The sequence below is a fragment of the Phoca vitulina genome, unplaced genomic scaffold (assembly GCF_004348235.1).
Source record: "Phoca vitulina isolate PV1807 unplaced genomic scaffold, GSC_HSeal_1.0 scaffold37, whole genome shotgun sequence".
Classification (NCBI taxonomy): Eukaryota; Metazoa; Chordata; class Mammalia; order Carnivora; family Phocidae; genus Phoca; species Phoca vitulina.
In genome coordinates this window covers 15646317-15664761 of record NW_022589740.1, presented here as the reverse complement: position 1 = coordinate 15664761, position 18445 = coordinate 15646317, and the positions used below count along the sequence as shown (strand labels likewise).

The 18445-nt window shown below is 43.7% G+C and overlaps 1 protein-coding gene across 3 annotated transcripts in view; it reads right to left on the bottom strand.

Moving 5' to 3' along the window:
• PCSK5 (proprotein convertase subtilisin/kexin type 5) overlaps positions 1 to 18445 on the bottom strand; it is a 456955-nt gene that overhangs the window by 203856 nt on the left and 234654 nt on the right. For all 3 annotated transcript variants that reach the window (XM_032427639.1, XM_032427640.1, XM_032427641.1), the window contains exons 11-12: positions 4806 to 4923; positions 3425 to 3613 (exon numbers count right to left, since the gene is read on the bottom strand). In XM_032427639.1, the coding sequence (XP_032283530.1) occupies positions 3425 to 3613; positions 4806 to 4923 (307 nt within the window). The remainder of the gene's footprint in view (positions 1 to 3424; positions 3614 to 4805; positions 4924 to 18445) is intronic.

Genomic DNA, 18445 nt, shown 5'->3' with positions numbered 1-18445 from the left:
AAACTAACCATTTGCCCATTCCAGGCCTGCTCTGTGAACTCAGTGCTCCCACCCACTAAATTATCAACCTGGCTTGCCAGGGGTGCTCGCATGCTGGGCTAATGGGGCACGCTCAAGTTGGACTAGTTCTGAACGCTGCCGAGTGCCTTCCAGGGCCCAGCACCTGCAGATGCTTCCTCCAACAGCTGTTCTCCACGGGAGTTCTAGCAAGTGCCCGTCAGCCGGGACGGGGAGGCACTGAGGGCTTCCAGACGGCCCACACGGGCCAAGTGCTCAGCGACCTTGCGGAAAATCGATTCCCAAGGAATTGTTGTGTTGTGGGGATCAACAGCACTGAAACACGCGGGGACGGCTCTCGGCCACCTCAGCTCTACCTCTTCATCTCAAATGACCCCTCACATAAGGAAACTTCCTGTTGTGACCGTTGAGAGGTCTCTTTCAACTACATGCTATTCTTCGCTTTACCGTGGTCCTCCTTAGAAATCTTGACTTCTTTGAAAGAAAGATAAGTGTCCAACCGGGGAACCATTTATTGCTCTCATTAATAATCTCTGACACACAATTTCCTTCCAGAACCTGACCTATCCACCTTTCCTTGAGGAAGTATTATTGCCTTGCAGGCCAACGTGAAGGACACGAGGAGGGGAGTAGGCCTTCCCTTCAGCCTTCCCCACCCCTCTCCTATGCTGCTCGTCCTCAGCGCCCAATCCAGGCAAGGGGCCTTGAAACACGGCCAAGGTGAGGGGACACAAAGACTCCTGGCCCCTAGGTCAGAGACTAAAAGGTTCTGAGTAGAGATTTCCTCTCATAAAAGGAAAGCTTCAGAACATGCTAGAAGGAAAAAAAAAATGCCAAAAGAAACGGTCTTTCCTTAACTGCTTCGGTTGAAGGGATGCTCCTAGCATCACGCACAGCAAGGGCAGGGGAGTCTGGCCTCGGACGCCGCATGTGCTTTTGGGACTGGGTGCCACTGCTTTAGGCTTCAGGGGTCAGCTGCTTAGAGTGATGTGTTCGGGGAACGGCGGACAAATGAATTCACAACATCCGTTACACCTCCGGGGTGTCTCCAGCCCTTCTGCCCCTCCGGTCCGCGCACCGCCTTTGGGTGGCTACTTCCTTTCAGTACTGACACGAAACACATACAAAAGAGCAGCCCTTGGAGAAAACGTTCCAGAGAAGTCACACGCCGGGTAGCAACTTTATTCCCAGGGGGGTCTTGATGGCGGAGACTGAGGTCAACTTCACCACCGCTGGTCACTGCGCATCTGAAATACGTGCCTTTGTCGGGCACAAGTCAGGCGGCAGTGCTGGGCTGGGCACTTGGCAAAGAGCCAAGCAGGTGTCGGCTCCTGCGCGTGGACTGAAGCCCGTGCCGTGGCAACCCACCAAATCCTGCGACGGGGCCACAGCCCCTCTGCTTCCCAGCCTCCTGCCTGAAGTCACTCCGGGGGCAGGCCAACTAGAAACGCTGCAGTAGGCAGGAAAAGCCCAGAAAGCCTGAGGACTCTGAGTTTTCCAAGCCCCCAGCGACCGTGAAGGGATGGTTTTTCTAGAACAGAGGAGGACCAAGGGGCCTCAGCCACACATGCGCTGCCGTGTTTCACCCGGATACTCCTTCAAGTTTAACGCAGATGAACGAAGGCAAAGGAAAAGAAAGGACAACGGAGGAAAAGGTCTTCCCTCGCTTCAGTAGCAACAGCTGGGATGACCTCCTAGTCACGGAATTGTGCATCGGAAGGCGTCGCCCGCTGGAAAGAAGCATTGACCCCTGCTTGCGGCGGGGGGACGGCATGGGTGGCATGGCCAGGGATCCGAGGCCAAAGCAGCCTGCCCTTCTCTGTGCCTGCATCCACTCATTCTGGCAGAGCTGCGCTGCATAAGGCACGAAGCCCACGTTTTCCCACGCCCCAATGGAGGACGTTAGGTTTTAAAGAACGCGAGTCGGCCAAGCACAGATGTCAAATGTAATGAAAGATTTCGGGTTCTGGACTCCCAGCCACTGTCATCCAGAATTGCGAGTGCTCTCTCTCTTTCTCCCAGTGCTAGAGCAGATGAAGTTGGGGATTTTGCTCAGTCTTGCTTTTGGTTCTGCAGGGTTGCATCAGCCCCTGGCCTCTCAGCCCCAATGGCCTGTTGTCGGTCCTAACAAAGCCCACCACCGCCACGGCCACCTGGCTATGTGGGCATGAAAGCCTGGCTCTCGTTTGGACTATATATGCCATTCATGATAAGACTTTTGCTCCCGTTATGTGTTCGTCTTGGAGGAAAAAAAGATCAAATTGAAGAAGCAATTAGGCTTCTGGCTGTGGTTTATATTTTAGAACCATAGAGGGGACAAAGTGTAATTTAAGACAACCTGACATCTTCCCATTCTGGTCCCACTTTTTGACAAGCACCTGCTGCCCATGCTCCCAACCATTCAAAAACCTATGGAGCAAAAGAAAACTGGTGCTAGAACATTCTGGCCTTTCAGCAGGATCGTGGCAATACAGCTACCTCCTGGCTCAGTGTTTGGAGGGAGCAGGGAAAAGGCAAGAGGCTAAGAAGAGAAACTGAGTACCCTCTTGAGCAGTAAAGACTAAAGGGCCAACCTTTAGAATACGGGTCAGCAAATTACAGTCAGTCTTCAAGCCAAATCCAGCCTGTTGTCTGTTTCTGTAAATAAAGTTTTATTGGAAAAAAGCCATGCCCATTCCTTCACACTGCCTAGGGGCTTTTGGGCTCTGAGGCAGAGCTGAACAGTTGCCACAGAAACATGGCCTGCAAAGCTCAAAACATTTACTAACAGGCTCTGTGCAGAAAAAATTTGCCCACACCTGTTTTAAAACAAACAGAACTTCCTTTAAGGTTGGACAAGGCTCTGGGCAAGAGGATTCAGTTAATCTGTAACAAATTCCGGCAGACATTTTGGACAGGGGAGAGAATCTCAAAGGCCTAAGGAGTTAGTGCTCTGCATTTCCTTGTCAGGATAAACAACAACAGGCGGCCTTCAATTTTTCTGCGGCATCCTTGCGATATTACCCGAGTATTAAATGTTACACTGTCCCATTCCTACAGATTCTAGGCAGTTTTACATTCCCTCATTTACTTAAAGATTTTATTTATTTATTTTGGGGGGGGAGGGGTGGAGGGAGAGGGAAGGAGAATCTCCAGCAGACTCCCTGCTGAGTGCGGAGCCCGACATGTGACTTGATCTCAGGACCCCGAGATCATGACCTGAGCCGAAATCAAGAGTCGGCCGCTCAACCGACTGAGGCACCCTGGCGCCCCTGCACTCCCTCATTTATGTATGGGCAGTAAGAGCTCTGACTGTCCCATCCTGACATCTACGTGCCCCCTTAGTTCTTCGTGAGTCAGGAGCAGGTGACGCTTTCTACCTTCCACAGCAGCTGAGTGTTGGTGTTGCCAGAGGCCATCACAGTACCTGTTGGCCAAAAGCTGGGACCTGGTTCCTGAGGGCGAGGTCAGGTAGATGGCCAGGTCTCCCCTCCTGGGATGGGTGATGGTTATGCGCACAACCACGTGCTCCAGGTAGTTGACGTGGTGGTTGGGGTTATCGGAACAGCCCGAAGCTTTGTAGATGGAGCGCACCGCACTGTTGGGGCGGATGGTCCTGCAACAGAGAGAGACAGAGTGTGAGCAGAGCACACGCCGGGGTCAGGCTGGGTAAACCTGCGGGCCCGGAATGATGATGTGATGTACCACAAACCGCTGGTGGCTGGATACTGAATGACAGAGTGCCATCACCCAAGGTCACTTCAGGGATTAACCCTGGTTTTTAGAGAGTAGGAAAGATGCAAGTGAGAGAAAATGGCGGAATTAAGGTTCTTTTATCTTCCTGCAGGGAGGGCTCTCGAACTTGAGGGTATCACCTTGTTAAAACGCAGAGCGCTGAGCCCCTGCCTGCAATGTCTGATTTAGTGAGGCTGAGGTGGGCTCCAAGAATGTGCATTTCTCACAAGTTCCCAGGTGACAGTGATGTTGCTAATCTATGGAATATCCTTTTCGGACTACTGGTAGAGGGTACGGTGGTATGGGGGAGGCTTGGGGATTGCCATGACCTTGGTTCAAATCCCTGGTCTACCACTTCCTTGCTCTGTAACCCATGGGGCACAGGCCTCCTCTGGCCTGAACATTCCTGGCTTCTTCACTAGCTTCCACTGTCCCCCATGAACACTGGGCTCCCGTCACACTGACATCAGTTCAAGTTGGGGGTGATTCGTCTCCCACCTCAGAAACTCTGCCTGAATTTTTTTTTTTTTTTTTTTTTTGCTTTGCTGTTGTTCCTAGGGCTGACTCTCCTTCTTCCTTCATGGTCAAAACTTGAATTTCACTGAGACTGTCATTGAACCATAGGAAAGATATGCCCCCTACTTATTTTCTATCTGTTTTACTTCCAACCTATCGTTACCTTTATATACTGTGCTAAAAATATAATTCGTAATTACACGTTATAGGGTTCAGTTTCCAGACTATCAAGTTTAGTTTTTTGGAGTACGCTGACTTAGGGAGAACACTTGCACCATGAAATAGAAATATTGGCTGAGTTGAAATCTTAAGAATGCCCATCTGTAAGCATCCTCCAAATCCCCTGTTAAGAGATGCTTTTAAGGATCCTTGGGTCCTATTATGTGGATTTAACAGCTTAGCATCTTAGACATTCTATGAGAATTTTACAATTATGTTAGAAAAAAAAAAACACGACACAAGCTTTCGGCTTCCACGGACAACAAAGGGCCGTCTGGAGCACTTGTGCTGATCTCTTTCAGGAAATTGCTATGCCGTCTGCTTGCCGCGAGCATTACTTGATTTGTCGGTCTGTGCTCTCCACGCACACGTGCTGCTGAGGAACAGTGGTCCACTTCTCTGCTTCCGTCACCATGGCTTCCGCATCCATCAGTCCAAATCCATACAGGTGGCTCACTATGGGAGGCAAGAGGCTGGTCAGCTTCATGGAAGTTAGGATCAGCCTAGGCTGTCTATGTTGAGTTCTGGCCAAGAGCCCAGACACATCCCTATGGGATCCTAGCGTTCTTTCTAGGCATGCTTAAAAAACAAAAAACAAATAAAACAACACATGTGAACAAACCTAACAAGATTATAAAACAGATGTCTGTTATTCAGTGATGACGTATTAGGACTAGTAACAGGACTGTCATTTATGGATTATTACCACATGGCAGGCACTAGACTGTCTTTCTCCATGTAACCCCCTCCACGATCTTAAGATGTTGGTGCTATTGTGATCATCATTCATGGGACGAGAACACTGAGGAACAGAGAGAGACCTAAGACCGAGTAGCGATTCAGTGGTTGAGCTGGATTCTAACCCACGGAGTTTTGCTCCAAGGCCTTAATTGTTAACCACTTCAAGTGATGACCTCATCAATTTTGTAAGATAATGAATAGGTTCAAAAAGAAGGGACAGTGTCCACACCCTCTCCTGGTTCAACAAGAACGTACATGCAAGAAATACCAGTTTTCTGACATATCCAGGAGTTAGGCCGAACATCTCGGAAGACAACAATTATTACCTTTCCTCCAGCATATGAAAAATTGATTAAACTTTATGCATGCAATATTTGGAGGCCTCTAGACTTTCACGCCAGTGTGTTTGAATGTTGTAATCTTTTGGTTCTCAGTAAGAACACCTATTGATCTAAATCTGAATTTGATATAACGGTCTCAGAAATTTCAATCACATATAGGAATATTTTTTTAAATTAATTAATTTTTTTTGCCCCATCCCCCCACTCCCCTCCCCTCCAGCGACCCTCAGTTTGTTTCCTACATATAGGAATATTTTAACGATGATACAGCAATATCCACATGTGTAGTTCTTTTTAAAAAATACTTTAAAATCCCAGCGAATACTTAAAAAATCTCCACCCTGTATTAAACCGTCTCATATCTTTATATTTAACACAAAGTCACATTGCTACCAGATTTGTTGCCTAAAACATTTTCCTTGTAACATTATTTTACATGAAAATGTCTGTCGCTGTCCATGCTTATGGATTATTTCAGTACTTCTGCTTGGAATTCAAGACACTCTATGATATCATCCCATTCTACTTGCACAACAACAACCTCACCAAAACCTGGGCTTTAGAAAGGTCATTCCTTTACAGTTCCCAGTCATACCTTGCTCTTTCTGCCTCACTGCTTTGGCTCATGCTGAGGCCTTGGCCTGGAATTCCCTCCCTCCTGCTCTCTGCAGAGTCGCATTCTACTCCTAAGTTCTGGAAGGCTTAGCTAGTCTGTCTTCCCCTTGAAAAATCCTCTGACCAATAAAAGTCAATAGACATTTACTGAAACTCAGCCATCTGTCATGAAGGAACTTTTCTCTTTTCAAGTCCCTATAACTCTAATCAGTTTGTCAGTCTATCTGCCCTTCTGCACATCTAGCCATCCGTCCATCTACCCACACATCCATGCATCTGTGCGTCCATCCAACATTGCGTGAGTGCCTTCTACGTGCGAGGCATTGTGTTACACACTGCGCTTTTAATTATGTGTCATTAATTGAATTACTAATTAATTCTGTCAGCACATATCTTTGTACCCCAACTATATTGTAACCTGCTTGATGGCAGGAACTAGGACTTATATTTCTTCATATGTTTCATGGGATTTAGCAGAACTTTATACAGATGGGGAAAAAATGATTGCATATAAAAAAGGAAAACTGTGTTAGGATTCGGAAATACTGCTTTACCTCTGCTAATGTGCTAATTATATAATTCTTGGCAAATGAGATAAAATAGCTAACCCACAATTTCCTTGTGATATGACTGGCTATCCCGTCACCATTACTAAGCTGATTAAGTATTGTTATTTGTCCCATGTGAGAAACTCTTCATCAGGACCTATACAAATGTAAGGGCTCATTATTACACTATCAGGTACTCAGACAGACAGGACATACTGAGTAAAACTGAATAAACCTACCTAGAGATAGCAAGAATATATGTGGGATTCTTATACTTGTATTTTTATAACTTCTATTATAAACGATTATTTCTTGATTAAAAAGAAATGTACATTCATTGTAAAAACCTGGAAATACATCCAGAAAAGAATGAAGAAAGCGAAACTCATCAACAACCTCATCACAAATTGCTAGCTGTATATTAACAGGTCTGTTTCAACAACTCTAGATATTTAGTTTTAGTTACAGGACATGATGCGAGGAGACGGCACCTCCTCAGTTAAAACAGAGTCTACAGGTGACCCACGTGTTATAGGAGAAAGGTCAAGTGTGGGTTTAAGGAAACCGAATTGTCGAGATCTCTTATGCAAGTTCATGGAAATCCCAGGTTCTCACTTATCACTTAACCATCAATACAGGCAATGATCTGTATCATTTCATCGTGAACAGTCCAAGGCACCGTTTTCCCTAGAGGACCTGAAATTATTGCCAAACACGTTTTGCTGTGCCAGGCTCTCCAACTCTGCACGGTACCCAAATATCCCCATGCTAGTGTCAACTGGTTTTAAACGAGCACAACTTATCATTTGATCTCAGTTTAGGGGAAAAAAAGATGAAAGATTTGATTGGCAAGTGGGGGGAGGGGAAAAGGCTGGGTGGGAACTTGGTGGGTGGGGGGGACATGAGGGCTGCCTGGACTCTGGCTCAGCTGCACTTGCGCCGCCCCCCCATCCCCAATAACTGCCACCCTAACAACCATTAGGACATAAATTAACACCTAGAGTCATCAAATACAGCAAACACTTCAGGCCTGAGAAACAACCACTTGAGTTAAGTAGAAAAGCACCTTGAGTCTTTATGAAGGCCATAAATTTGTTTCCTTTTCTGAGTCAATTCCTACCCTCCAGAGACGATGTCCATTCATGCAACACTCGAAGGAGACGTTCAGAAAAGAGGCTGGCTAGTTCCAGTTAAACTACAAACTGGCAGGTGAATGGAAAAAAACACTGTATTAATAGAATATTAATAAATGAAGGAATTCCATTAGATCAGTAAAGGCCATTCAGTCATGGAGACTTTTAGTATTTTAAAATACTGGAAATCATGTATTTGTCCACAATCATGATACCCAGCCTAAGAAAAAAAGAAAATAAATGTGTATCTTTTTATAGGGGGGTGGTGCTGTTGGCAATATATCAACTCCATTTATTCAGAGTGGCAATTATTTGTTTGGTTTTCAGTAAATACTAATGAGAAAATAATCACCCAATGAATGCATTTGGCAGATGAACTCTTTTAAAACATGATGTCAACCGGGGAAATAGCTATTAAGTAATTTGGAAGGATTAATATTTTTTTAAAGATATGATTATAACTGACATATAATTTTTTAAAATATAACACAAAGTTTTCATACCCTAAAATGACCTATAAATTCAGAAACAGATCTTTTTTTTAAAAAAAAAGTTTTTTAAAGATTTTATTGATTTATTTGAGAGAGAGCACACAAGCAGGGGGAGCGGCAGGCAGAGGGAGAACAGACTCCCAGCTGAGCAGGGGTTCAATCCCAGGACCCTGAGATTATAACCTGAGCTGAAGGCAGGCGCTTAACTGACTGAGCCACCCAGGCGCCCCCAAAACAGACCTTTCTTTTGGTGACTATCTGGGTCAAGTCACCTCGGCCTTCACACGGTTACCGTGATGGGCCACAGGAAGTATGAACAGCCACCAGCGTCCACAGAACACCTGGCTAAGAGGAGACCTTCTGTACGTACTTGAAAAGTGAATGAACGCAACTGACAGAAGAGAAATTTTATTTAATTCACCAAGTGGCATAAAGTGTTTACATGAGAATTATAAGGGGAATCTGGAGCTCTGTGCTTTTTATCACTGACTTCTGTAAAGTCGTCATTAATGCACCAAATTTATTTAAGTATAGAGCCAATATTCACATTTTAAAAAATTACGATTAGAGCAAATATACCAAGCGAACAACTTGTGCCATCCGTACCTAAATGAGTTTAATTTACGCACACTTCTCATGCCAACTTCAGAGCAAAACCTGAGCCTGAAAACAACCTTATGAGGATCAAGTAGAGCCGTCTCTGGGCAAGCTTTGGGTAAAACGCAAAACTCTATGAAGTTAGACGCTAATAATGGTGTGAGGAGGAAACCAAGCATCTCATACGGAATTTTCATTTCTATGAGTGTGAGCGGCAAACATTCAATTAATAGTCTGAACATTAATTAAGATTCAAAAATCAATATTTAGAAAGCTATCGAGGGAACAAAGCATGTTTACAGAGTAATTAAAGATCTTGAGGCAAAGTTATTGAGGTAGATTTCAGGAAGTCGAATGATGCTGGGCAAGCTGAAAAAAGGGACTCTGCAATACTTGAATAACATGATGTTTGCCTCATTAGGCTGCATGGCTGTTTATGCAGATAAGCGGAGAAAAGTGGAATTGTCTTGTGCCAGAAGTATAGCCAGTTTTTACTCTAAGGAATCTGAAGGCTTCCCTGCTTGCACCAGCTAGATGAGTGAGAGAAGGCAAGAAAATAGATAATGTTCTCCAGCAGGTGTATTTCTACTTTCTGATGAGACCAGAAATGCTGAGGGAAGCTAATCGTTAAGCACGTAAGGAGATGACTGCATAGTTTGGAAGTAGATACACTTAGCTGAAACAACAGCTCTAGCTTGGAGGCCTTAACAATTCCAGAGAAAAGCGAGAAACCTCAGCAGGAAAAAAAAAAATTTTAAGTTCCCGAGCACAGGAAGCTATAACCAGCGAAATCTGGGATACTTTTATGTCTTTTTAGTGGAGCATCCTTACTGGAGCCAGCTATTTTTTTTTTAAGATTTTATTTATTTATTTATTTGTTTGTTTGACAGAGAGAGCAGAGAGCATGAGCAGAGGGGAGCAGCAGAGGGAGAGGGAGAAGCAGGCTCCCCAATGAGCAGGGAGCCCAACGCGGGGCTGGATCCCAGAACCCCAGGATCATGACCTGAGTTGAAGGCAGATGCTTAACTGATTGAGCCACCCAGGCGCCCCTGGAGACAGCTATTTTAAAGCTCTTTCTTTTCTTTCTTTCTTTTTCTTTCTTTCCTTTCTTCACTTTCTTTCGTTCTTCCTTTCTTTTCTTTCTTTCTTTCTTTTAATATTACACTGAATGGAAAGTTCATGATGACTCTAAAATGAGTATTAGTAAAGCAGTCTATAATAAAAGACTTGGTTGGTTAAAAAAAGGTTTTTGTTTTTTAAGCTTTTGAGCTCTCCCATCTTTTAATACAATAATTGAGTGATTAGAGGGCATACGGGCATCTTGGACTATATTTGTGTTTGTTACGATGCACATAATCACCAAGATACGAAACAGGGTTGATAAATTAGGTTCCATTATTCGATTATTAGAAAGGGTCAATTTCAACACACCCAAATAATTTATCCCATTAGTTATTGTATCACCCACGGGGGTGTGAAGCAACCACTAGATAGTTACCTCGGTGAGGGTCCAGAAGAAACAGAAAATGGTATGTGTTCTTAGGCAGGCATGAGATAAGAGTAACTTAATGATTTCACTAGGAAACAATTAAAAGCACTGACTAAAAAGATTTGAAAAGAGTACAAAATCAGTGAAAAAGACAATGGAGATGAAGGAACCTGATAGAGCCTGGTGCAGAGAAAGCGCTGGATACATGTGAGCTGACAGCCTCCTAGTTAAATAATCACCAGGTCTGCATGTGGTTTCCTGGGGCGAGGAGGAAACCAGCAGGCCTGGAGTGGGTGGTGTGTGGGCTGAGTGGTCAGCAGGGGATGGGCATTCGTGGTAAACACATGGCAGGAAATAAGGGGGTGAGAGCAGACTGCCGGGGAGCTGCGAGCCAACCACGATGGTGGGGTGTCCTGCGCCCTCAATCAGGCTGTTGCTATTCTCATCTACCTGTCAGTAAACCACCAAACTAAAAGGTAGTTACACAAATTCCTGTCTTGAGGGGGGACTGCTTGATCTGTGTGGGGAGAGACTCCAACCTGAGATCAAAGAGGTCCTGCAGCTGTCGGAGGCCTCGCACCTTTGGGTTCTTTGATCCTCACTGCGCTGAACCACCTGCTCCGAGAGATGCTCCCACAAGGGACCCCACGCCAGTTAATCAAACCAAGCCAAATGTGTAAAACAGGAGGAGGGGGTGAAACAGGAGAGGACCCGGGGCACTTGCCTTAGGTCGCCGCTGAAGTACTGCCCTTTTCAAGTAAAAATAAATAGCTAAATGGGAAAACATAAAATGTAAGATTCCTAAGGATGAAAAAGTGGAGAGTAAAGCTCTTCAGTCCTCCTGTCAGCATTTCGACACCTAAATATCTTGGACAGATGGAAGGAAGATGCTTCCAGAATTACCCACGTCTTCCCTTTTCTTAATCCCTTTCTCCGACATCAATCTCTTCCTTACATACCCTTTTAAAAGATTTCAGGGTGAAAGGCACCTGAGCTTCTTAGAAAGTCAGAACGACAGAGGGCCTTCTTCTGTCCCCATGGTGCAAAATGCAGACTCCCCGGGGGCAGGAGAACGGAGCCGACACCTGCCTTACTGTGCCTGGCTTGTTTTTTTATCTTTCCCCTCGCTCTTCCTAAAATCTCAGGCTCTACTCACAACTCCAGCCAGATCCAAACATGCCAGCCATCACTGGTGCTCCTGAGGACTTGCATGTGGGAAGTTTCCAGACACTGGTGCCTGGCTGTCGGAGGGGGCTGCACTTCAAAGCTGCCCTTGGGATGGGTTTGGGCAGGAGCTGCAGGGAGTCTGACAGGCTCATCGTTACACAGACACGAGGTAAGAACAGTCGAGGAAAACACTGGTGAGCGCTTCTCCATGCGCGATGGACTTCATTACATACAGGAGGATATACACACGATGTATTATATTACATAGGCATATGTAGAGATATCTTTCTATTAGATTTTTTAAAAATTTACAGAGTTAAGGAGATATACCAGCCTTCTCTCAAGGGCCTCTTTCTATTTTAAGAAGAAAAAAATCAAATTATTTTCTTTTCTCTGGCCGTTCCCTTTTAATTTGCTTCCAATGTGGTTATAATAAGCAAGTCATTTGCTTAAGATAATTGACTAGTATTTCTCGAATGGAGGTAAGAAAACATTTTACCGCTTGGGGAGAGCTAGCCATGTATCCCAGGGTCCATGCAGATCACAACTGTGCTTGTTTTAGGAAACAAAGATTGTTTGGATGGAGACGAAAACACGATCTAAAATGTGCTACAAGAGTCTTCAGGTAAAAGCTAACTGAGGATTAGACTGACCATTTATCAGCTCACCAGCCTAGATCTTCTTGGTGTGTAACTTGAGCAAGCAGTTCCCAGCCTGGGATCGGGACGGACCAGCAGTCAAAATTCCTATTTGTGAATCATTTACATATTATTTTTAGGTAACTCTTCGTTTAATTTTCCTTTTTATTTGCTTTGTCCTTACATTCTCATAAAAGGCAGGAGTAGACATTCTGGTGGATGTTAATTTCCAGTGAGTGCATTTTCAGTCAGTGGCCAACAGCGGTTGTAAAGACATGGTTATTTCATCGATGGCTCACGTGATAGGCAGCCATTACTCACTGTTGCTTTGGTCGCAAAACGCAAAGAAGAGGGACAACTACCACTTATCCTTCCAAGTTTCAAGTACTATATAAGGCTTCTCATGAATTTTCCTTTTCAATTACATAAAACTCATATCATTTTTAGGGACAATAATGTGGAAATTCCTGTAAACTCTCAGAAAAATAGGCCCTTAATGAGGACTGTGTATTCTCTTAGAAGAAAAAGACTTGAGATGGTTCTTCAATCCTTAAGTAAGATGTGGATTCATGGAGATATATTTGGGGCTAAGTAATGAAAGCAGGAGATTCGGAATGGTGGCTTCCTCAAGAAAGCTGTGTGGCCCTGAAATCCCATGGGTGGATTTCGACCTCAGGCAGTGAGTAGCCAATGATCAAGGAAATCACATAATTCAGTTGAGATTCTAGAAGGAGTGATCTGTCATTGGTATATAGGCTATGAAAGGCTAGAAGGAAGCAAGCAGGCAACTGGTTATTTCAAGGGTGCAGGCAGGAGGGATCGTAAACCAGGTTATGGACAAACTGAATGAAACGAGAGGTCAGCTAAGGAGGGGGCAATGAAATGTCACAACTCACACATAGTGGGAGACTGAGGAGAGGGAGAGGGAAGACGGTGAACAGGGTGATCTAGAAAAGAGTCCCCCCTGATGACAGAGGTACATTTTGGGGATAAGTTGTTTTGTAAAAGATGACTGACAGATCCTGTTTCCGAAGTTTTGAATTTGCAATGACATAGGGGAAGCCCTGCGCAGAGATTCTAGATTGGTAAAGGATGAAGACAACGTTGACGATGTAGAACTGAAAATCACTAATAAGGAGGTGATACTTGTAACTGAAAGAAAGGCAGAGACGTGTGTGTGGGGGAAGCTGGGGAATTAAGAGGGGGGGGGGGGGGGGGGGGAGAGTGTGCGCATCCCCTCCAGAACTCTTCAAGCCACAGACCTCGGGGAATGGCTAAGGTGAAAGAAGGGAGACAGGCATCATTAAAGTGTCAGAGAACAAGGGCTCTAGGTTTGCATTACGAAAGGCAAGGCAAGGAAAGCGATCTGGACTGGGTAGATCAAAAGCAGGAAATCTCACAGAAACAAGAGACTTTTGATTTGGCAAACAGGAGATGGTTGAAAGTCTCACAGAGTAATTTCACTTCAAAGGTGGAAGTGAATTACAGAGGGGCTCAACAGTGAGGAAGTGGAAGCAGCTAATTCAGACTATTTGCTGGGAATTTGTAGTTGTATAAGGGAGGACCGAAGGAAGGCAGTAGGATAATGGAAAAGGTTTTTTGTTTTTGTTTTTCTTCCAAGATGGTGGGGGCAGGGGAGGGGGGATACAAAGTTTGAAGACAGAGGGTTATAGTCCAATTGACAGAAAAGAGATTGAGTGTAGCTGGGTGCAAAGGGCCAAGTGACTGACAACAGATATGATGGTTTACATATGTTTTTTAATTTAAATTTTAATTATTTTTTTTTTAAGGGATAAGATGTTTAGAGGGCACTTTTCAAATTTGGGATTCCCTATCCAAACTCTGGAAAAAGAAATGATTTGAGACTTTATGTTTTCATTTCTTCTAAGGATGGTACTTGACTGGCCCCACTTAAATGCACAGGAAAAGGTGATTCATTACACGCAGCGGAGGCCTAGGGTCAGTGGTTCCGGACTTGTGTGAGCATCAGAATTACCCAGAGGACTCGTCAAAGCACATGCTGCTGGGTCCCACTGATTAGTGGTTTTAAAGTCAGGTCCAATATAAAGAATTTCTGCAACTCAACACCAAACAATCCTAAACAATCCCATTAAAAAATGAACAGAGGACCTGAATAGACATTTTTTTCCAAAGAAGACATACAGATGGCCAAGAGACACATGGAAAGACGCTTAACATCACTCATCATCGGGGAAATGCAAAAACAAAACCACAATGAGATCACCTTACACCTGTCAGATTGGCTAAAATAAAAAAAACACAAGGAACAATAAGTGTTGGCAAGGATGTGGAGAAAAAGGAACCCTCGTGCACTACTGGTGGGAATGCAAGCTGGCGCAGCTACTGTGGAAAACACTGTGGAGGTTCCTACAGAAATTAAAAAAACAGAACTACCCCATGATCCAGTAATTCCACTACTGTGTGTTTACCCAAAGAAAGGAAAAACACTAATTTGAAAAAATATGTGCATCCATATGTTTACTGCAGCATTGTTTACAATAACCTAATTACGGAAGCAACCCAAGTGTCCACAGATAGATGACTGGCTAAGGAAGATGTGGGGTGGGTGTGTACACACACACACACACACACACACACACACACACACACACACACAGGAATATTACATAGCCATAAAAAGGGTGACGTCTTGCCATTTGGGACAACGTGCCAAGTGAAATAAATCAGACTGAGAAAGACAAACACCATATGGTTTCACTCATATGTGGAATCTAAAAAAACAAATGTATGAACAAACGAAAAGTGGAATCAGACCTATAAATACAGAGAACAAACCGATGGTTGCCAGAGGGAGGAGGGATGAAGGGGAGTGGGAGCTACAGCCTTCCAGTGATGGAATGAGTAAGTCACAGGAAGAAAGGGCGCAGCACTGGGAACATGCTCAGTGATATTGTAATTGCTTATGATGACAGATAGACTCGTGAGCACAGCATAATGTATAGAGAAGTTGAATCACTATGCTGGGTATCTGAAACGAATGTAACATTCTGTGTCAACTCTACTTAAATAAAATTTTTCTTAAAAAAAAAAAAAAACACCGAAGAAATTAAGGCCCAGAATTTGCATTTCTAGTCAGTTCCCAGGTAATGTTGAGGTGGTTGGTCCAGGGACCCCACGGTGAGAGCCACTTCCTGAGGGCATTGGGGCTGGCATCTCTCTTGGAACCCCAGCTAACAAAGCCTGGTTAATTAGGCTAGCATCTCCAACATGTGGTCTGAGTCTCTGGAGGCAGGATTCCTCAATACCCTTCCCCTCATGCGAGCGGCACAAGAAATGAAAGCCGGCTCTATAGTAGATTGTGCTAATGTCTTTTCATATGGATTACCACACACATTTTGGCTTCCCTTATAGAGGTGTTTTAGGAAGATAAGTTCTCTTAATTAACCTATAGATATCCCTCACTCATTGAGCACAGGTTGGTCTAGATATTTTCTTCCGTGGATGCACATAACTCAAGGAGTTAAAGTTTATTCATTCCTGGCCAGAATCTGGGTTTGACTGACTTGAGATACAGTATCAAGCTCAGAAACAATGTTGAAAAAGAGTCAATGCTCTAAAAGTTCTATTTAATGCATTTAAATCTATTTTATCTAATCTTACTGGCTCCATAGTCAAAGTACATTTAATGTAGCGAGCACGCTTCCCAAGATAAGATGCCCAGAAGAAAGTTTATATGGGAGGTAAAAATACTATCTTACATATGCATTTTATTACGTATTAACTAATGAAATCTTTACAACAGTCCTATTGGCAAGATAGTATTATTCACATTTTACAGCTAAAAAATAAGCCTCATAAACATTAGAAGAACTTGCCCAAAGTCACACAGACTCAATCACAAGTGTTCAGAATCTCTTTGCATCATGTATATATCTGTCAATTACTGTTGTCTATAAGACACACAGTATTTCTTGCAACTCATTTCTCAAATCAAGCATCATCCTCAGAATAACGAGATGGCAAAGGGGGTGGAGACATTTCAAAAATTTATCTATCTATCTATTACAGATGAACACAGGAACATTTTTATCCTCATTGCCTTTTGCAAGTCAGCTGCATAAAAAGTGCTCTCTTCTTCAAAGCTCATTAAAAGATCCTGGGCAGAAAAAGATATATGTGGGGCTTGGAAGGAAAGTTAACATCTGGCCCCCATAACCCTTTCCCCTGTTCTTGCTGAGGATGACCTTCTTCAGTCATTTCTATCAGGGATTTTCTCTGAGTGTGAAGATACTATTAACATGGAAAAGATCCTTTATTTTCTATTCAAGCCTAGACCATTTTTTTTTTTTTTTTTTATTAGAGCTAGCCAGGCACGTCTAGGTGGCAGAATGGCACTGCGTAGCAAAGAACGACTTCCCATTTTTTAACATCCAGCAGTGATCACAACACCCTTCTTCTCTGGCTCTTGCACGATGACTCTGGAAACATCAGGGTGTACCATGTCTTCTGGTATAATACCATAAAACGAAGCCTGTTGAAGCCATTACCGGGATGTGTGATAGAAGTTTAATTCCTTTGAAATGCCTAAGGCTAGCAAGATGTGAACATGTGTAAAGAGTCTGAATTGAGATTTTAAGGGGAAAAAAAAGTCTGGATCTATTTATTTCACAGAAGACGTATCCAGATGGATTCTGCAAAGCAATCACCTGGCACGTAACCATACCTTGCTGCGTGCACTGGCCTTAGGAAGTTAGCGAGGGCAGGAATCATTTTGGGGATTTCTTTCTGAGTCTTTGGGTCTGGTTTATATTGCAGGGTCTGGCACCAACATAAAGATCTCTCTAGAGGAAAAAAGAAGGATGGGCTACACCATCTTTACTCAAATCGTACTTTAAAAAGAGTCATCAGAAGGCCATTTTTTCCTCTTATTTACTTGGGCTCCCTTATGGATCCGGAACTGGTTTTCACAGGTGGTACAGCACCCATTTACCACCAACTTAATGTGGTCATGGGAAGTTGGATTTGGAGCAGAGAATGGGTCATGCCATCCATACTGCGAATACTGGTGTCAGCATCCAAGCTGATATGTACAAGTTCCTATCAGTTTCTCCTGTGCACCTCAATCACGTAGTTCCTTTCACATTTAAAACTATTTCACAGATGGTAGACAAGATGGTCCGTGAGGAGCACCTTCACATGACAGCTTGATGATAAGCTTTGAAGAAAGCCTTCATCACTGCTTTATGTCTGTGCCCCATATGTCAATATTCAGAAGGATGCTTCACCCCAAATATGAATCTTCTACTGGCCCCAGATGAGGTGATTATACGTTTGAATTCATGAAGCATCAATCATTTTTGGTCACAAAGTTGAGAGAAGGTAAAAAGACTATGAAAAGAATAATAGATTTGTACTTAGCACTCACACTCACTTGAAATTCTAAGATTCTACTTCGAACTTTGTCTAGACACTGGAAGACTCTATTTGACTCCAGTAACACTGAGCTAGTTTGCTAATGGAGGTTCTGTGAATGTCAAGGTTGAAGCAACAGCTGAAGGTTAAAATGAACAAAACCATCTCTGGATAGGTATCTTTTAAAAGGTATTCATGCCTTCAACAATTCCGAGAGGAATTACAGCAGAATTCTGTGCAACACGGCTGGCCATGTGGGAGCTCCATGAACTAGAGAAAGGTAGCTCTTTTTCTAGGTAGACACTGTCCCCCTCTGGGGCACACAGATTGTTGAGTAGATCACAGGCTGGATTTCCATCTCTACCCAACCCCTCAGTTTGGTTCCCTAGTGCAGTTAATAACCTGTGAAACCAACGATGGCAGCCCAATCAGACAATCCCAGATATTTCTTGCATTTTTATCTATCCGCCCTGATTCCTTAGCCAAATGTGGCTGGAATTCAACAGGGAATTCTGAGATGCACAATATCAAATTCTAGAACAAAGCTGAACACATATCTTCTGCCTTGGCTTGGGGGATACTTCTGAGGAAACAACATGAAAAGAAGCAAATGATTTCCAGACAAAACCACCTCTCACAGTACATTAAGAAAGTATATAGTAGTAGCCTCTGGTGGGTTCAAATAAGCAATGCAGTTTCTTAGGATCATAGACAATTCCAAGTTTGCTTCATGGCAAAGAAAAAAATATTCACGGAAAGCTTAAGAAAGAGAAAAAGTCATTTATAAACGGTCAATGTTTCTGTCACATAACCTGCAGCCATCT